Below are 14,818 nucleotides of genomic sequence, written 5' to 3'. Positions count from 1 at the left end.
AAAAAGCAGGGAATGGAGGGGTGCGGAGGGGGCTCGGGAATGCAATAATTAGTCTGGACACTGTAATTATGAGGTTATCTTGTAGACTCAGATCCAAAGTGGAGATTGCAAGCTACATAAGCCCCTCTCAGATGCTAGAGGTACCAGGTAATACCCCTAGGATTCTATTACAGAGAATCAATGTCTGCTCCCATTGTCTTAGAATCATAGAACTGTTGAGTTCAAAGGCACCTTGAGTGTCATCTGGTCCAACCTTGTAACCCTTAAACAAAACACACAGGTTCTGGGGCAGGCAGAAAGCAGAAGTAAAGAGAAACATGGTAGTATTTATATTAACAAAACCAGGGATTAATTTTTGGATGGTGTGCTTCAAAGAGCAATGTGGTATTTCTAGCATTGTGATGATCATTTGGGTGCCCCCTAGTTCACAGGGCTGTGGACATCAGCCCTGAGTTCCAGCCCTAGTTTCATCATTATTCAAAAGCACTCCATGTTGGTTAAAATTATTTGGTCTGTTGTCAATGCTGGAGGAAAGAAAACAAGTCAGTAGCATTTCTTGGGAATCTTTCTGGTGTTAGCAAAAGGGAATTGAGAAATGTGAAGATCAGGCACATGTATAGAAGGCAGCCTGTGATATTATTTTAATTAGAGTTTATTGTTCTTCTGGGTTTCCAAGAGCTTGGAGTTCTCAAGAATTCAGCTTTGAAAACACTCATTTGGCATACAATGAATTGTCAGTTGAAGTCCTTTATTGAAAACTTACAGCATCAATATCTCCAAGAAAGTGTTTTCTTCTATATTTCAGTTATAATTACGAGCTTGCTTTAAATTATGAGCTCGCTTTTAAAATGTCATCATCCCGTCACTATTCCAAGCCAGGCATAGTTCTGAGAGCTGCTGAAGAATAACTAAAATGGAATAATGAACAAAGTGCATTAAAAAAGAAAGGAAAAAAGAGGATTGGTTGAATTTCATCCTGGCAGAGGCTCTGGACCTCTATCTGCTGTAGTGACAAACAGAATAAGCTCATCTGATGGAGCTTGGGGAAAAGTTTTTCCTTCATCACTACATTTCCATTGCAGGAAAAGTTGCAGCACCCTCTGAAGGTCTGTACTGCAGTTATTCACTTCTGGAAAGAAATAAGGTATCAATCACTCTAAAAATAGCATGTTTTGGTATGTTTCCCCCCTTTTTAAAACATCCAGAATAGATTGATGGCCTACCCAAACCAAATAAAGAACAGAGAAAAAGAGAGGTTGGTAGAGGGACACCTCCAAGAAAGATAATTTTAGAGACATAGAATCATAGAATTTTAGGGTTGAAAGGGACCCTGAGGGTCATCTACCGTTTTATCCATGAGAAATGAGACATTTTTTCCTGCCTCATTCCTCTGTCTCCTCATCTACTGGGTCCTGTTCAGGACAAACATCTTACACAGACGTATAGATAACAGAACGCCACAAACCCCCAGGATTTTCCCAAATCCAAGCCTATGTCTGTGTAAGGTAAAGGTAAAGGTATCCCTGCCCGTACGGGCCAGTCATGTCCGACTCTAGGGTTGTGCGCCCATCTCATTTACGAGGCCGGGGGCCAGCGCTGTCCGAAGACACTTCCGGGTCACGTGGCCAGCGTGACGAAGCTGCTCTGGTGAGCCAGCACCAGCGCAGCACACGGAAACGCCGTTTACCTTCCCGCTATAAAGCGGTACCTATTTATCTACTTGCACTTAGGGGTGCTTTTGAACTGCTAGGTGGGCAGGAGCTGGGACCGAAAGATGGGAGCTCACCCCGCCGTGGGGATTCGAACCGCCGACCATACGATCGGCAAGTCCTAGGCACTGAGGTTTTACCCACAGCGCCACCCTACTTGGATGTAAATCCCATAGAGTTCAGTGGAGATTCCAAGAAACTGCCCCTGGGACTGTAGCCTTTATTTTAGTTCTCCTCTCTTCCTATTTTCACTGCAGTGTCTCTGCAGCAACTATTATACACCCAATTACATTAAAAATGCATCTAAGGTAATTGAATAAGCAGATGAGATTGCTCATGGCCCTCCCATTATCTTTACAGAAGCTTTTCCTGGATTAAGGCTGCAATCTTCAGGACAGCAAGAACTGTTCAACAGTGAAACAGACACCATTGGAACACAGTAGATTCTTCTACATTGAAGGTATTTAAACCGAAGATGGATTCCCTCCAAAATTTCTCCATTGAAAATACGGATGTTCCATTCCATAATTATAATTTTACTATTTACACCCTATACATCTTACTGGGTCGCCCCAGCCACTCTGGGCAGCTTCCAACATACATAAAAACATGATAAAACATTAAACATTGAAAAAACTTCCCGATACAGGATTGCCTTCAGATGGCTCGGAGGTTGGATAACTCCATACCCTCCAACATTTCTCCAATGAAAATAGGGACATCCTAGGGAAAAGTGGGACATTCCAGGATCAAATAAAAAACCAGGATGGTTTATCTAGATCAGGGATGTCCCTGGAAAATAGGGACACTTGGAGGGTCTTTGAATATCTGTCAAGGATTCTAACATTGTGATTCCTGCATTTCAGGGAGTTGGCCTAGATGACCCTTGGGACCCCTTCCAACCCTACAATTCTATGGTTATACTCAATTACAAGGGACACGGGTGGCACTGTGGTCTAAACCACAGAGCCTAGGGCTTGCTGATCAGAAGGTCAGCGGTTCGAATCGCCGCGACGGTGTGAGCTCCCATTGCTCGGTCCCTGCTCCTGCCAACCTAGCAGTTTGAAAGCACATCAAAGTGCACGTAGATAAATAGGTACCGCTCCGGCGGGAAGGTAAATGGTGTTTCCGTGTGCTGCTCTGGTTCGCCAGAAGCAGCTTAGTCATGCTGGCCACATGACCCAGAAGCTGTACGCCAGCTCCCTCGGCCTATAGAGCGAGATGAGCGCCGCAACCCCAGAATCGTTTGCGACTGGACCTAATGGTCAGGGGTCCCTTTACCTTTACTCATTTACAAAGGAGCCATTCCTATCAAACACAGGGAAACTAGCTTTTGAGTCTAAGATTGTGCAACCCATCATTAGATTGTGCACTCAGGGATGATTCTGACATTACCTTTTCATGTGCACTGCGGTGTAGCCTTGCCAGAAAAGCAGTAGCATTAATAGTCCTGTACGGTTAGCATATAAAGCCCCGAACAGCCGAGACCAGGGTATCTGAATGACCGCTTTGTCCCAGATTCTTGCAGTCACCTGATGAGGCCCACTTGACTGTCCCACAGTTATCTTATATTTGTTTAATTTTTACATGTACCAAGGCATTTAGCACAGTGGCCCCAATAATTTGGAAAACACTTTCTATCAAAATCAGACAGGCATCAACAATCATCTACTGAAAACAGTTTTGTGAGTCGAGGCCCCTCCCCCGCTTGGAGATAAAATAATACACATCGACACAAGTATTTAGGTTAATGGGTTAAGAAGGCCACAACTTTATTGGTTACAGAATGTGAGTGGTATTGGCTTAGGCATTGGATCGGACAGACTATACTTGACTCCTGCCCGCTCTGCCTATCGAAATCAGACACGCATCAACAATCATCTACTGAAAACAGTTTTGTTTCGCCCAACAGTTTTGAAGAATTTGATTAAGTGTTAATTGTATACTATTGTATACAATTATGTATTTCAATGATTTGACAGTTTATACATATTCTTATAGATTAAAATTTAAAAATCACTAGTGGTTGCTGTTGTGACTTGGTTGGTGTTTCTTTATTTTCTGTATTTGGGCTCATCAAGTTGTTGTTGCTTCTGACTTTTTGGGTCGTTCTGCTTTTATGAATCATGTAAACAATCTGCTAATTCAGGATAATGCTTCATGCATCTGATGAAGAGAATTCTCTTCCACAAAAGCTTAACCTACACTAAAGTCACTACTCTTGAAACTGCTGCATGACTTTTGGGTGATTTTGCTGTCATGCATTAGCACAACACTACCCCTCTGGAATTTGTTCTGATAGTTGTACGGATCACATTTCTCTTGAAGTGCTAATGGCACACCAGGAATTCAGAGAGCTCTGATGTAATTTTTGAAACTTGGCTATAATGCCAGTAAACCTAATGTAGAAAATAAGGAAAGCTGCAAGCCTAGGCACACTTACATGGGAGTAAGTCCATGTGGATTACGTCTGAATGCACCTACAAAGATGCACACAACTTCTTTGAGGGAGCCACAAGACTTTAAATGTTCATTACCTGCACTGTCTGTTGGTGTCTCTGAAGCTCCAGATAATCACAGCACTGGTAATTTGAAAGGAAGTCTGCACATCTTTTCTTTTGCACAATGAAAGCATCATGTAATTTAGGACCTTCTGATTCTTGCTGCTTGGGAAATTATGTATCCATTATGCAACTTTCATCTTTGTTGTGTTATTTATGTATGAGTTTCCAAAGAACTAAATGCATTATATGCAATACCATACCAATGAAGAAATCCAGAATATGCATTAAACTCAAACCCCCTTTTCTAAAGCCCCGCCCTTTGTCTTTTTCAGTGCACAGCACGCAGTTTAAATGAACAATTAAATAAGAGGAGAAAACCGCTGTGAATTAATTAGCAGTTCTAATTGAAAGCAATGCACATTTGGGCGTGTGTTTTTTTATAAAGTGCTTATCCAGCCTACTGAAAGAATTGTTTAAAGTTTATAGAACACTAAATTGTCTACGATATGCAATTATCCAAAATGATGATTTTAGGGTTGTTGTTGTTTTTGCCATTTTTGGCTTTAAAACACAGTGATGGATTCAGTTCTTTGAAATTCATTTTTAAGATGGTGGATGGTTGTGGAGAGGAGTGGCATGTTTAAGAGATGTTGTTCAGCTCAACCTCTCCTGCAGGCCCTTTCTCCAAATCCCAGAAGTGTGCGAGTTGTGGATCAATCACTAGTAATAATGACACTTTGCACATGCTGAAAAGCTGTCTATGGGTTTACATGTATTGAAAATAAGTTATGAACTTAAGCCAAAGTTTATTTACTTTTGAATTGGATTTTTATCCGAATGAATTGCAGAGATGTTGGGCAGACCACAAGGTATTAGATATATTTTAAATATATTAAGTGATATTGTTGTTGGCATCTGTCTCGAGAGTCAATCGAGTGCACCTCCAGGGGGGAGGTTAAACCACTGAATTAGCAGCACTGCAGTTACCCCCCCCCCCGAAGCCTGGGCTATGTGTATAGAAGACCTGGGCTGTCCAGATAAGACCTCCTCTCAGCCTCACTGATGTGGTCCAAAGGAAAGCAGAGCAATATGTTTTGCACCAGCTTGGCTGCATGTGTTGCCAGAAGGAGGCATGCAAGGCACCATCCAACTGTCTTAGGGATTCCACTCTGGATTTGTGTAGGGTTTACTCCGTAGACTTTTCTTCTCCCAAAGATATCTGGCAGTGGAGGTTTAGGATCAGAGTTTTCCTTCTATTAAAGGGAGTGAAAGGCGGGATATCAAATCCAAACTCTTCTTCTTCTTCTTCTTCTCCTAGGTGGACTTCGACCTACCTTCCCAGTTTGACAAGACCCATCTGCCACTCACTTCCTTCTACAGCACGTGCAGATTAAATAAAACAATAATCAACAATCAGCAATATAGCAGCAGTTCTCTGAGCAGTTTCAGATGACTGAGGTTGCCTAACATTTTAATTTCCCACCATGCCTCATGTTGAGAAAAGAAGAAGAGCTTGGATTTGATATCCCGCTTTATCACTACCCAAAGGAGTCTCAAAACGGCTAACATTCTCCTTTCCCTTCCTCCCCCACAACAAACACTCTGTGAGGTGAGTGGGGCTGAGAGACTTCAGAGAAGTGTGACTAGCCCAAGGTCACCCAGCAGTTGCATGTGGAGGAGCGGAGACGCGAACCCGGTTCCCCAGATTACGAATCTACCGCTCTTAACCACTACACCACACTGATCATGTCCGGCACCTGGTGTTCAATTAAATTGGGAGTTGACTCCAATCACCAAGTGGTGCTCAAAGCATGGGAAATGTTTTTAAAAGGTCCCAGGGCAGGCATCAACAATGGACCCTGTCTAGACACCGTGGCCCCAACAACTGCTCAAGGATGTCAGGTTCTGGCGCCATTCCTCTCCATCTCAGTGCATTTTGCACAGGCCACTTGGAAGAGGAATTTCAATCAGGAAGTGACCAGTCACCCTCCAATGGCCCTTGAGGAAACTTGGGCGTATTCTGGTGGTCATTTGATGGCATTCTTTTTCTGTGAACACCCCATAATCAAACCCCTTTCCCTTTTTCTCCAGGTTATTGCAGACCAAGAAAAGAAAACACTCTCAAAGAGATCTTAGTTTAACTGGAACAGCCAAAGCCTTTAAACAACAAAAAGGGGGGCGGGAACACAAGAGAAATGTCCCCTCCCCTTTGCATAATAATAAACTTCCCCTCCTCATCCTGTTTGGATACAATTTTTAGTCTGCTGGCATTTATTTTTGCTTTGAAGCGAACAAGGCAGGGCAATCAGGAGGCGGGCATGGGCAACTAGCCTAGTCCCCTCACCCTCCACCATCTCCAAACTGCCACCTCCTCCAGCGAGCTGCGTTCGGATGATCTCAGAAGGTGAAAGGTAATCCCCACGTTGGCACGACTCGAGCGCCACCTAGCCGGGAAGTGGCGAGTCTCGCGTTCCCTGGAGTTGAGGGCAAGCGGCTCGCGAGTCTCGCCGTTGTAAACGCGCACCCGCGCCGCGGAACACAAAACCCCGACCGCTCCGGGGGCGCGCCTCGTCTCCAGCAGCGTCTTTGCGCGGGGAAAGCCCAAGGCTCTGGTGAGGCAGGGGGAGGGGGAGAGAGGCGTGTTGCTTGAACAAAACCAGGGCGATTTCGATCGTGTGTTCAGAGAGAGAGAGAGAGAGAGAAGCTGAAGAGGCGCTCGGGTCTCTCTCCGTTCCCCAGAAGCTGACGAGGAGTAGGAGGGACCCCCTTCTCTCCAAATCGGGAAGAAGGCGCCCAAAGGGAGCCAAGCTCGGGCACTTGGCTCCTCTTCTCCCTCCCCCAGGGCCCTGGGGGTGCGCGCCGTGCAGACAAAAGCGAGAGACTGGAGACGGGGAGAGAGAGAGAGAGAAGCAAGCGGCTGGCAAGGAAGAAGAGCCCCTCAGACACGTTGCACACAGGCGCACAAACACACGCGCGCCCTCTCTCCTCTCACACACCCCAGATCCATCTTGAAGGTGCTCTCCCGTGCCGCCTCACCACCGCCGCCGCGCCCGGCTCGCCCAGCTTCCCGGGACTTTGGTAGGGAATGCCCTGGCGCCTCCTTCGCCAATGTTTCACTGGAGCAAGTGGAAGAAGAGGATGGGAGCCAGCATTTCCTCCTCGTCTTCCAAGAGACCCGTCTTCGACGAGAAGGAGGATGGTGAGTAAGAGCAGCCCCTTTCTTCTCCCTTTCTGCTTTTCAAACACTGCCCATCCTTCCTTTTACGCGCGGAGGGCGCGTGTGGACTGTGCATGTCTGTCGAGGGAAGAGTCCGGCTCAGGAACTCCGCTCCGGAAAGGGTCGTCGTGGGACCCTCTAAGGCGGCACTTAGGGGGAAAGTGAAATGGCAGGAAACTCAGAAGTGCTTTGTGGACGGCGCGCGGGGGGGGGGGGGAGGAATCGATGGGCTTGAGATGCCTCCGACAAGACTGCCCGGAAATGATGTAGCCAATTGCGGGCGCATGGCCGGGCAAAGAGGCAGTTTCTGTAAGAAAGAGAAGAGTGAATGAAGATTGGGGTTTGTTTTCTGCCTCTGGAAGGGGCACATGGTGTCCGCACGGTTCCGTGTCTGTGGTTTATGCCTTTGCCATCCTGTAAGTTTACTTCTAAGCGCAAACGTATACAATTCATAACTTTTTTTATAAAAAAAATAAAAAGTCGCACATCCGTATCAGATGCAGAATCTGGAGCTGGTAGTATGCAAATATGACCATTGTATAGATATAGGAGGCTTTATATTATATTATAAAGCCTCCTATATCCATATATTATAATTCTATGTCCTTTTCTTTTAATTTGATAAAACCATGGGGGGGGGCCTAATAGGATTAGACATTTGCACGTGTTAATGGCAGGGGATTATGGAACACGGAGAGCTGTGAAAATTTGGTAATGGGGATTAGGCTCTATAGATCACTTTTGATAATGGAGATTAGGCTATATAGACTGCATGCTCCTCTTTCCTGCCCCACCACCTCTGAAGGAGGGGTAAAACCTAGATCCTGCCACAACTCAGAGGTTGTGAAAAGTGGTGATAGTTTATTGTTTGCTGTTCTCCTTCCTTGTGTGCACTCGACAATCTGTGCATGGCTTTGCAGGGTGGGCTGAGTAATGGAAGAGGAGGCTGCAACAAGCCTGTGTACATTTACTCAGGAGTAAACCCTTCTGAATTCCTAGAGGAACATGCACAGAATTGGCTTGTGCATGCTACAGGTCCTCTCAGGATTTGCTTACATTAAACTGGTACTACCATGCAGAATTAGCAGGACACACTGGTAAATGGTAAATGGTATTATTCCTTCTATGCATTATTAATATTTTAGCAGTGTTCATTGGCTTCTGTGATAAAGAGTGCTGAGAAAGAAACTGTCATGAATCACAGGTGCCAGGACCCAACTCACTGAAGGTTTAGAGTGCAAAAGGAAATACAAAGTTCTAAAGAAAACGAACCTCTACACAACCCATTAGTTTCTGAACGCTCTGAATAAGCACTAAGACCCAGCCATCTATATATATATATATATATATATATATATATATATATATATATATATGTCCAGTAGCACCTTGGAGACCATCCAAGTTTGTTCTTGGTATAAGCTTTCGTGTGCATGCACATTTCTTCAGATCCCATGCACATGAAAGCTTATACCAAGAACAAAGTTACCGTAGTTGGTCTCTAAGGTGCTACTGTGTGCTCTCTCTCTCTCTCTCTATATATATATATCAACTGTGTCAGACCAACACGGCTGCCTACCTGTATCATTTTTAATACAGTAGTACCTCGGTTCACGAACTTAATCTGTTCTGGAAGTCCGTTCTTAAACCAAGGTGCGCTTTCCCTAACAAGGCCTCCCGCCGCTGGTGCCCTTCCACTGTTTGGCTTCCGTTATTAGACCAAGGTAACAAGGTAAAGTTTGCAAACTGGGACACTACTTACGGTTTTGCGGAGTTTGTAAACCAAATAGTTCATAAACAGGGTTGTTCTTAAACTGAGGTGCCACTGTATTAGAGTGGTAGCAATTTTTCCTGCAAGATAGCTTTTGGAGTTAGATGTGTTTACTGTATTTGATCGGAGAACTGTTGGAAAACAGCCCAGTGTCTCACATCTGCTGGTCACATCATTTAAAAGACCCTTCTTTATAGAATACTCGGTAAGATTCTGTGCCTGAATAAAATATCACGTCATAAATGTGTTAGAAATAAGCTACACAATTTGCACTTTTATTTTAGTTTGGTGAATTCATTTATAAATTATCTTTGAACAACTTTAATACCTAGGAATCTCTAAACAAAACTTTTCTGCCCTTCCTTTTCATTCTCGTGTCCTGTCACCAAGCTGGATTCAAATTACCATTTTTCATATTAGAGCCTGCTTATTCTGACCATTGGTACATCTAGCTCAATGTTTATGCTGATTGGCAGTCACTCACAGACAGATGAATTGGAAATGCTGAAAATCAACCCTGGGATCTTCTGCATGCAAACACTGAGCTGTATTCCCCACCCCCACCCCTAAAATAGTTGCAAAACCTCTGTGTGTGTGTGTGTGTGGAATGTTTTAACTCCTTTTCCTGATTTTTTTTATTTTAAAAATTACCATTAATTCTTCATTAGTTTAATAAGTGAGAAGAACCCTGTATATAGTGATCTTGAAAATGCATGCTAAGATCATTTCTGTTATCTGTAAGAAAAAAAAATGCAGAACACCTATAAATTTAGATGTTAATTGGCTCCCATGTTTATCCCATATCCTGAGCGAGCCATGGAACTGAGAACTTCCTTCTTCTGCTACTCTTAATGGGTAGACTGAGTGTAACTTGTGAGCTGAGAGATCCCATGCTAATTTGAAGATGGGCTCTTCTTGACCTGGTGAGGTAAAATGCACCTTGTTGGCCTGTGACTTGCTTCTGCTCTTGCTAGAGCAACAATCCTGGGGGAGAGAATTAGCACCTGAACAAGTCCCCAGATTCTTTTGGGGATGGAGCAAAACAACTATTGCAAGCCTTCTTTGGCAATAACAGCCTTACTCAACCTGATGCACTACAGCTATTTTGGACTTCAACTTCCCTCAGTATGTGGCTGTGCTGGCTGGAGCAGATGCCCAAAACGTCTTGTGGAGATAGGCCAGGTTAGGGATGGCTGGGCTGGATATATAATATGGCATAACTTACAGCCCTCTTCAGGTGTTCAAAACAATGCATGTGGGTTTAAAGTGTGGAGGGGTGTGCATTCAAGACCAGCTTCCTTTGTCTGCTCAGGCACCGTGTTCAGCTGAATGTGGTTAGAATCCTGCACAATGAGGGTTCCTGACTGAAGGGAGGATTCTAGCCTTGTTTAGCCGAGCGCAGTTAGAATCTCTCTGCCGATCTTCATGCTAAACACATGACATTCGGGAAAGACATACAAGAAGATGCTGGTGGTGGGGATGGCATAGTCCCCCTACACCCTTGCCCAATTTGAGGACTGCAAAGGATGATTCCTTTATCATCACAATAGTTCTGAGAGACAGTACTGTTGATAGACCAGGACAGAAATGCACTAAACAACAACAACCTAGTTTGCTTTTGCTTTTACGAGCTTTGCAATGTGGTGCCTACATTGTCAGATGATGGCTCCTGATGGTGAAAGCAGAAATCTATTTTGTTTTTGCTCTTAGGGAATAGGAGCTGTGCTCCTGCATGCATTTGTGACCACCACATTGCGGTGCTCATGCTGTTAGGCCTAACTGAATTGTGCGAGCATCAGCATTGTAGCTTAGTTGGCCTGCGTTGCTTCCAGATGTCCTGTTTCTTTATCCCAGTTTCTTTGCGGAAAGCTTGTGTGGAGATTATATGCTTGTCCACTGTTAACTGAGCATTAATTTGGACTTGTTTGTGTGGAGGCGACATGACTTCCTGTCCATCACTATTCCTCCTGACTGCATTTGTTTGCCCATCACTTTCCTTACTGCCAGAAATCTGTGTTGTTTTTTAAAAAATCAAGTTTGTTGTGCCAGAGTGCATAAATCCTCTTTAATTGCACAAACCTAAATTTGTGGTGTGTGATTGAATCCCTCTTGCAAAGCGGCGAGTCTGGAGTCTTATCAGAGACAGTTCTGATGGTCAGTCCAGTTGTTATTCAAGATGGTGTGCTGTATAGGCACTTGCATCACATACCAGGAAATTTGCATTGTGGAATTATAGTTGATGGGGAAGTCTAGTGCAATACCCCCCCCCCAAAAAAAAACACACCAGACTTCTTATGATAAGGAAAGTGACTGGGAAATATGAGATCACAGCTGCTTAGCATCTAGCCTCCCTGCAAACAAATCAGAAGGAGTAATCAATAAACAGGTCATCTGGAAGCTATAGAATTAGAGCAGAATAGAATAACATCAACCACGTACCCCACCCTTCACAATCTCAAGTTAAATTGTTTCAATTTGGAGGCCACAAACAACAGCTGACTAATAAGCCAAGCCAACCTTTGTGGACCTCACAATCTGTTCCCTCCTTTCGTATGTGAAAAAACCTTAGGGAGGGTCCTGTTTCATTTGCACTGGTATATACAGAATATGTCTGAAAGCGTAAATGTCCCTTGCTGTACTGAAGAGACAACTGCTTTTTTTCTTTTCTTTTTAACTTTCTCAAAATGGCAGGACATTTGAAAGCTTTGGAGAGAGGGTCTGTGTCCTTGGCACACTGCTTACCAGAGCACCTCCACACTCCGGGCAAGCGGATCAAACATTTTTCTCACTGTTACTGATAGTTTCTTATATTACACCTACACTTGAAGAATCAAATTCTGGTGTGATGTGAGCTTGTCACTATATGAAGGAAGTCGAGAAAAAATAGTGAGGGGTGATATAATTCCCAGGTCTTCTTAAGAAACCTGCATTCACTTTGGCTGAGCAATCAGGCAAAATTTAAGGACAAGTTTTAAGGACATAACCCTTCATGTTACGTGAGTCATGCAGCATGTTTTTGAATTGGTTCACGATATACACTGGAGAAACTCCCCAGTTCAGTCAGTCAGAAAGGAGAGATTAGCTCAGGTTTAGTCACTGACTGTGGTGCCCTGCAGATGTGGCAGACTCTGACCCTCATTGGCCCCAGCTGGCTAATGGTTAGGAGTAGGGGAGGTTATGGTTCAAAACATCTGGAGGCACCATGCTGGATATCCCTGGGCTAGCATAGTGATGCTTAGTGCTATGCTCTGGTCAGATGTCAGTTCCCTAGGGGCAAGGCAGAGCAGATGTTTCAGGACCACAGACAGCTCCAAGCAAACAGTTCACTCCCACAAAGGTTTTTTTTTAAATAATCTTGCAATCCCACCACATATGATAAAATGTACCTTCCCCTTCTTTATACCTCCAACAGTTCTGTTTTATACATTTTTGACAATTTTACTAGTGTGATATACCATCTGTACATCATTTTCATGTAATTTTCCTTCAACAATATACAATCGGTAAATTTCAAATCCCCTTTCCAAAGTCTTATCCAGTCCTCAGATTGTATGTTGTGACCTACATCCTGTGCCCACTTAATCATTAGTGATTTGACTTCCTCATTTTTGGTTTCCCATTCCAACATTATTTTATACGCCTTCTTTAATAGTTTGTAATTATCGTCTATAATATCCTTTTGGAATTTTGAAACTGTGTAAGTAAATCCTTTCTTATTCTACGTTGTTAATGAAAGTGCATACGCCTGTTTGCGTATTGAATGTGTTTAATAAATCAAAAAAATAAATCAATTAATTGTGCGTTTAATTATATATATATATTTAATGAAACAGATTGTGTGTAGCAAATAATATTAAATATATGGCAAACAGTTTAATTTAGGATAGGGAAATTTAATTTGGAGTGCGGCCCATGGGTTCTCTGTTGAAATACTCTTGTGGCACACTTAGTATGAAGAGCTGGACTTCCCTGCTTTTGAGTCTTCCAGGGTCAACCCTCTGGCTGAAGGTAGGCAGGCACCCCCATCTGTTCCATAGCCTCAGGCCTGGTGTGTGCCAGGTGCCACTGGGCTGGTGAGGCACTGGATCTCCCAGGCTCTGTGATCATCTCATCTCTAAGAGGAAGATCGGAGCTCTGAACTAGGTCTGGCTCCATAGCTGGAGGTTCTCTAGCCTCTGATTCTGATTCTTGATCACTACTGGAGTCATGGCACCTGTGACAGGAGGATAAGGAAATCTGCATCAAAATATGAAATATTTTGAAATAGAATCCACAAGGCTTAGAACTGCCTCCCACAACTTATGTAACTCTAGCTAAGACAACAGGCTTAAAGCAGCTTAAGCGAAGTACCCATTAAACTACATATTTTACTTAAACCACACATTTTTACTCCTCCTGCCTCAAGTTAACCAAGCTGTAACCATGCTGTAAAAGTGGGCTCCATGGGCAGGAATACATTTTCTATTTTTGTTTTCTCTGATACTGCTTTTCGCCATACACAGGGAAGTGTTTTCCTTTATAATGTGCTTGTTAAAATGTCTTCTATCTCAGGGCAGCTAACAAGCTCTAAATAGACAAGCATATAGATAGATAGATCACAGCAACAATTCAGCAGCGATTAATATTAGTGAAAGCGCAACTGTTACCTGACGACGCCACATGTTTTTAAGACATAACAACAGATAGCGGAGTGAGTAAAATAACTGAAGCCAATAATACCTGTCAGGGAACTGACATCGGAGCGAGAGGCGAAGGGGAGGCTCCCAGATGATGCTGGAGAAGGACCCAGCAGAGGGGGAGAAACAGCTCAGGAGAGGGGGAAGCCAATCAGCGCAACACCGGGGATAAAGGGAGGCAGACGGGGGGAAGTGGAGAGAGGGCTCCGGGACTCTTCACTGGACATCAGTGAGGAGAGCCCAGGTCCTCCGCTACCCATGCCTTCTCTGCGCAGAAGACTCCCGCGCAGTGAGAGGAGGAGGAGACTGGGTGTCAAACAACTTTTATGTTGGAAGAGGTTCAAGAAACGCCCACTGACGGATTCTGCCAGTGACTGAGGCAGCCACCATGAGAAGGGGCTGCGCAGTCAGAAAGTTTTAACAAGGCAAATTAACCGAGAAAGGCACCAGTTTACACACGAGTAACTCATACCCATTACAATACCCTAATAGAGAACCAGAGGCTCTCTATATTTCTCTCCCTCTTCAATATTTTTTTCATCTTGACAGCCACATTCCCTTATGAACCATCTTCCAGGGGCTACGTACCAATGATGGGTGTAGCCATGGGCAAAAAAAGGTGTGTGTGTGTGTGTGTGTGTGTGTGTGTGTGTGTGTGGAGGCTATATTTCACCCGCACCAAAGCGGTTCCTACACAGCCACTCTATTTTTTATCCAGGCAAGCAAAAAACATAATCACGTGTTTGTTTGTTTTTTAATCAGATTTTAAAAATTTAAATATGATTTTTTTAAAATTTAAATTGGATTTTTAAAATAAAATGCTTTTGGAGGAAAAACCTTTCTAAAGATATTTTTCTACTTAAGTTACATTATAGTCCAAAGGCTATTCATCAGGAAATAAAGATTTGTTTTACGTTTTTCATGTGTGCTAAAACTCAATC

General features: G+C 43.7%; 1 protein-coding gene across 1 annotated transcript in view; it reads left to right on the top strand.

Moving 5' to 3' along the window:
• Positions 1–6,504: 6,504 nt before the first annotated feature.
• Positions 6,505–14,818, top strand: part of STK32C (serine/threonine kinase 32C) — a 172,887-nt gene continuing 164,573 nt past the window's right edge. The window contains exon 1 of the mRNA XM_081189509.1: positions 6,505–7,412. Within this exon, the coding sequence (XP_081045635.1) occupies positions 7,322–7,412 (91 nt within the window). The 5' untranslated portion in view covers positions 6,505–7,321. The remainder of the gene's footprint in view (positions 7,413–14,818) is intronic.

Source organism: Podarcis bocagei (assembly GCF_964188305.1).
Source record: "Podarcis bocagei genome assembly, chromosome: 4".
In the NCBI taxonomy this organism is placed as follows: domain Eukaryota; kingdom Metazoa; phylum Chordata; class Lepidosauria; order Squamata; family Lacertidae; genus Podarcis; species Podarcis bocagei.
Note: the sequence above shows the minus strand (reverse complement) of the source record. Positions and strands in the feature narration are given on the sequence as shown.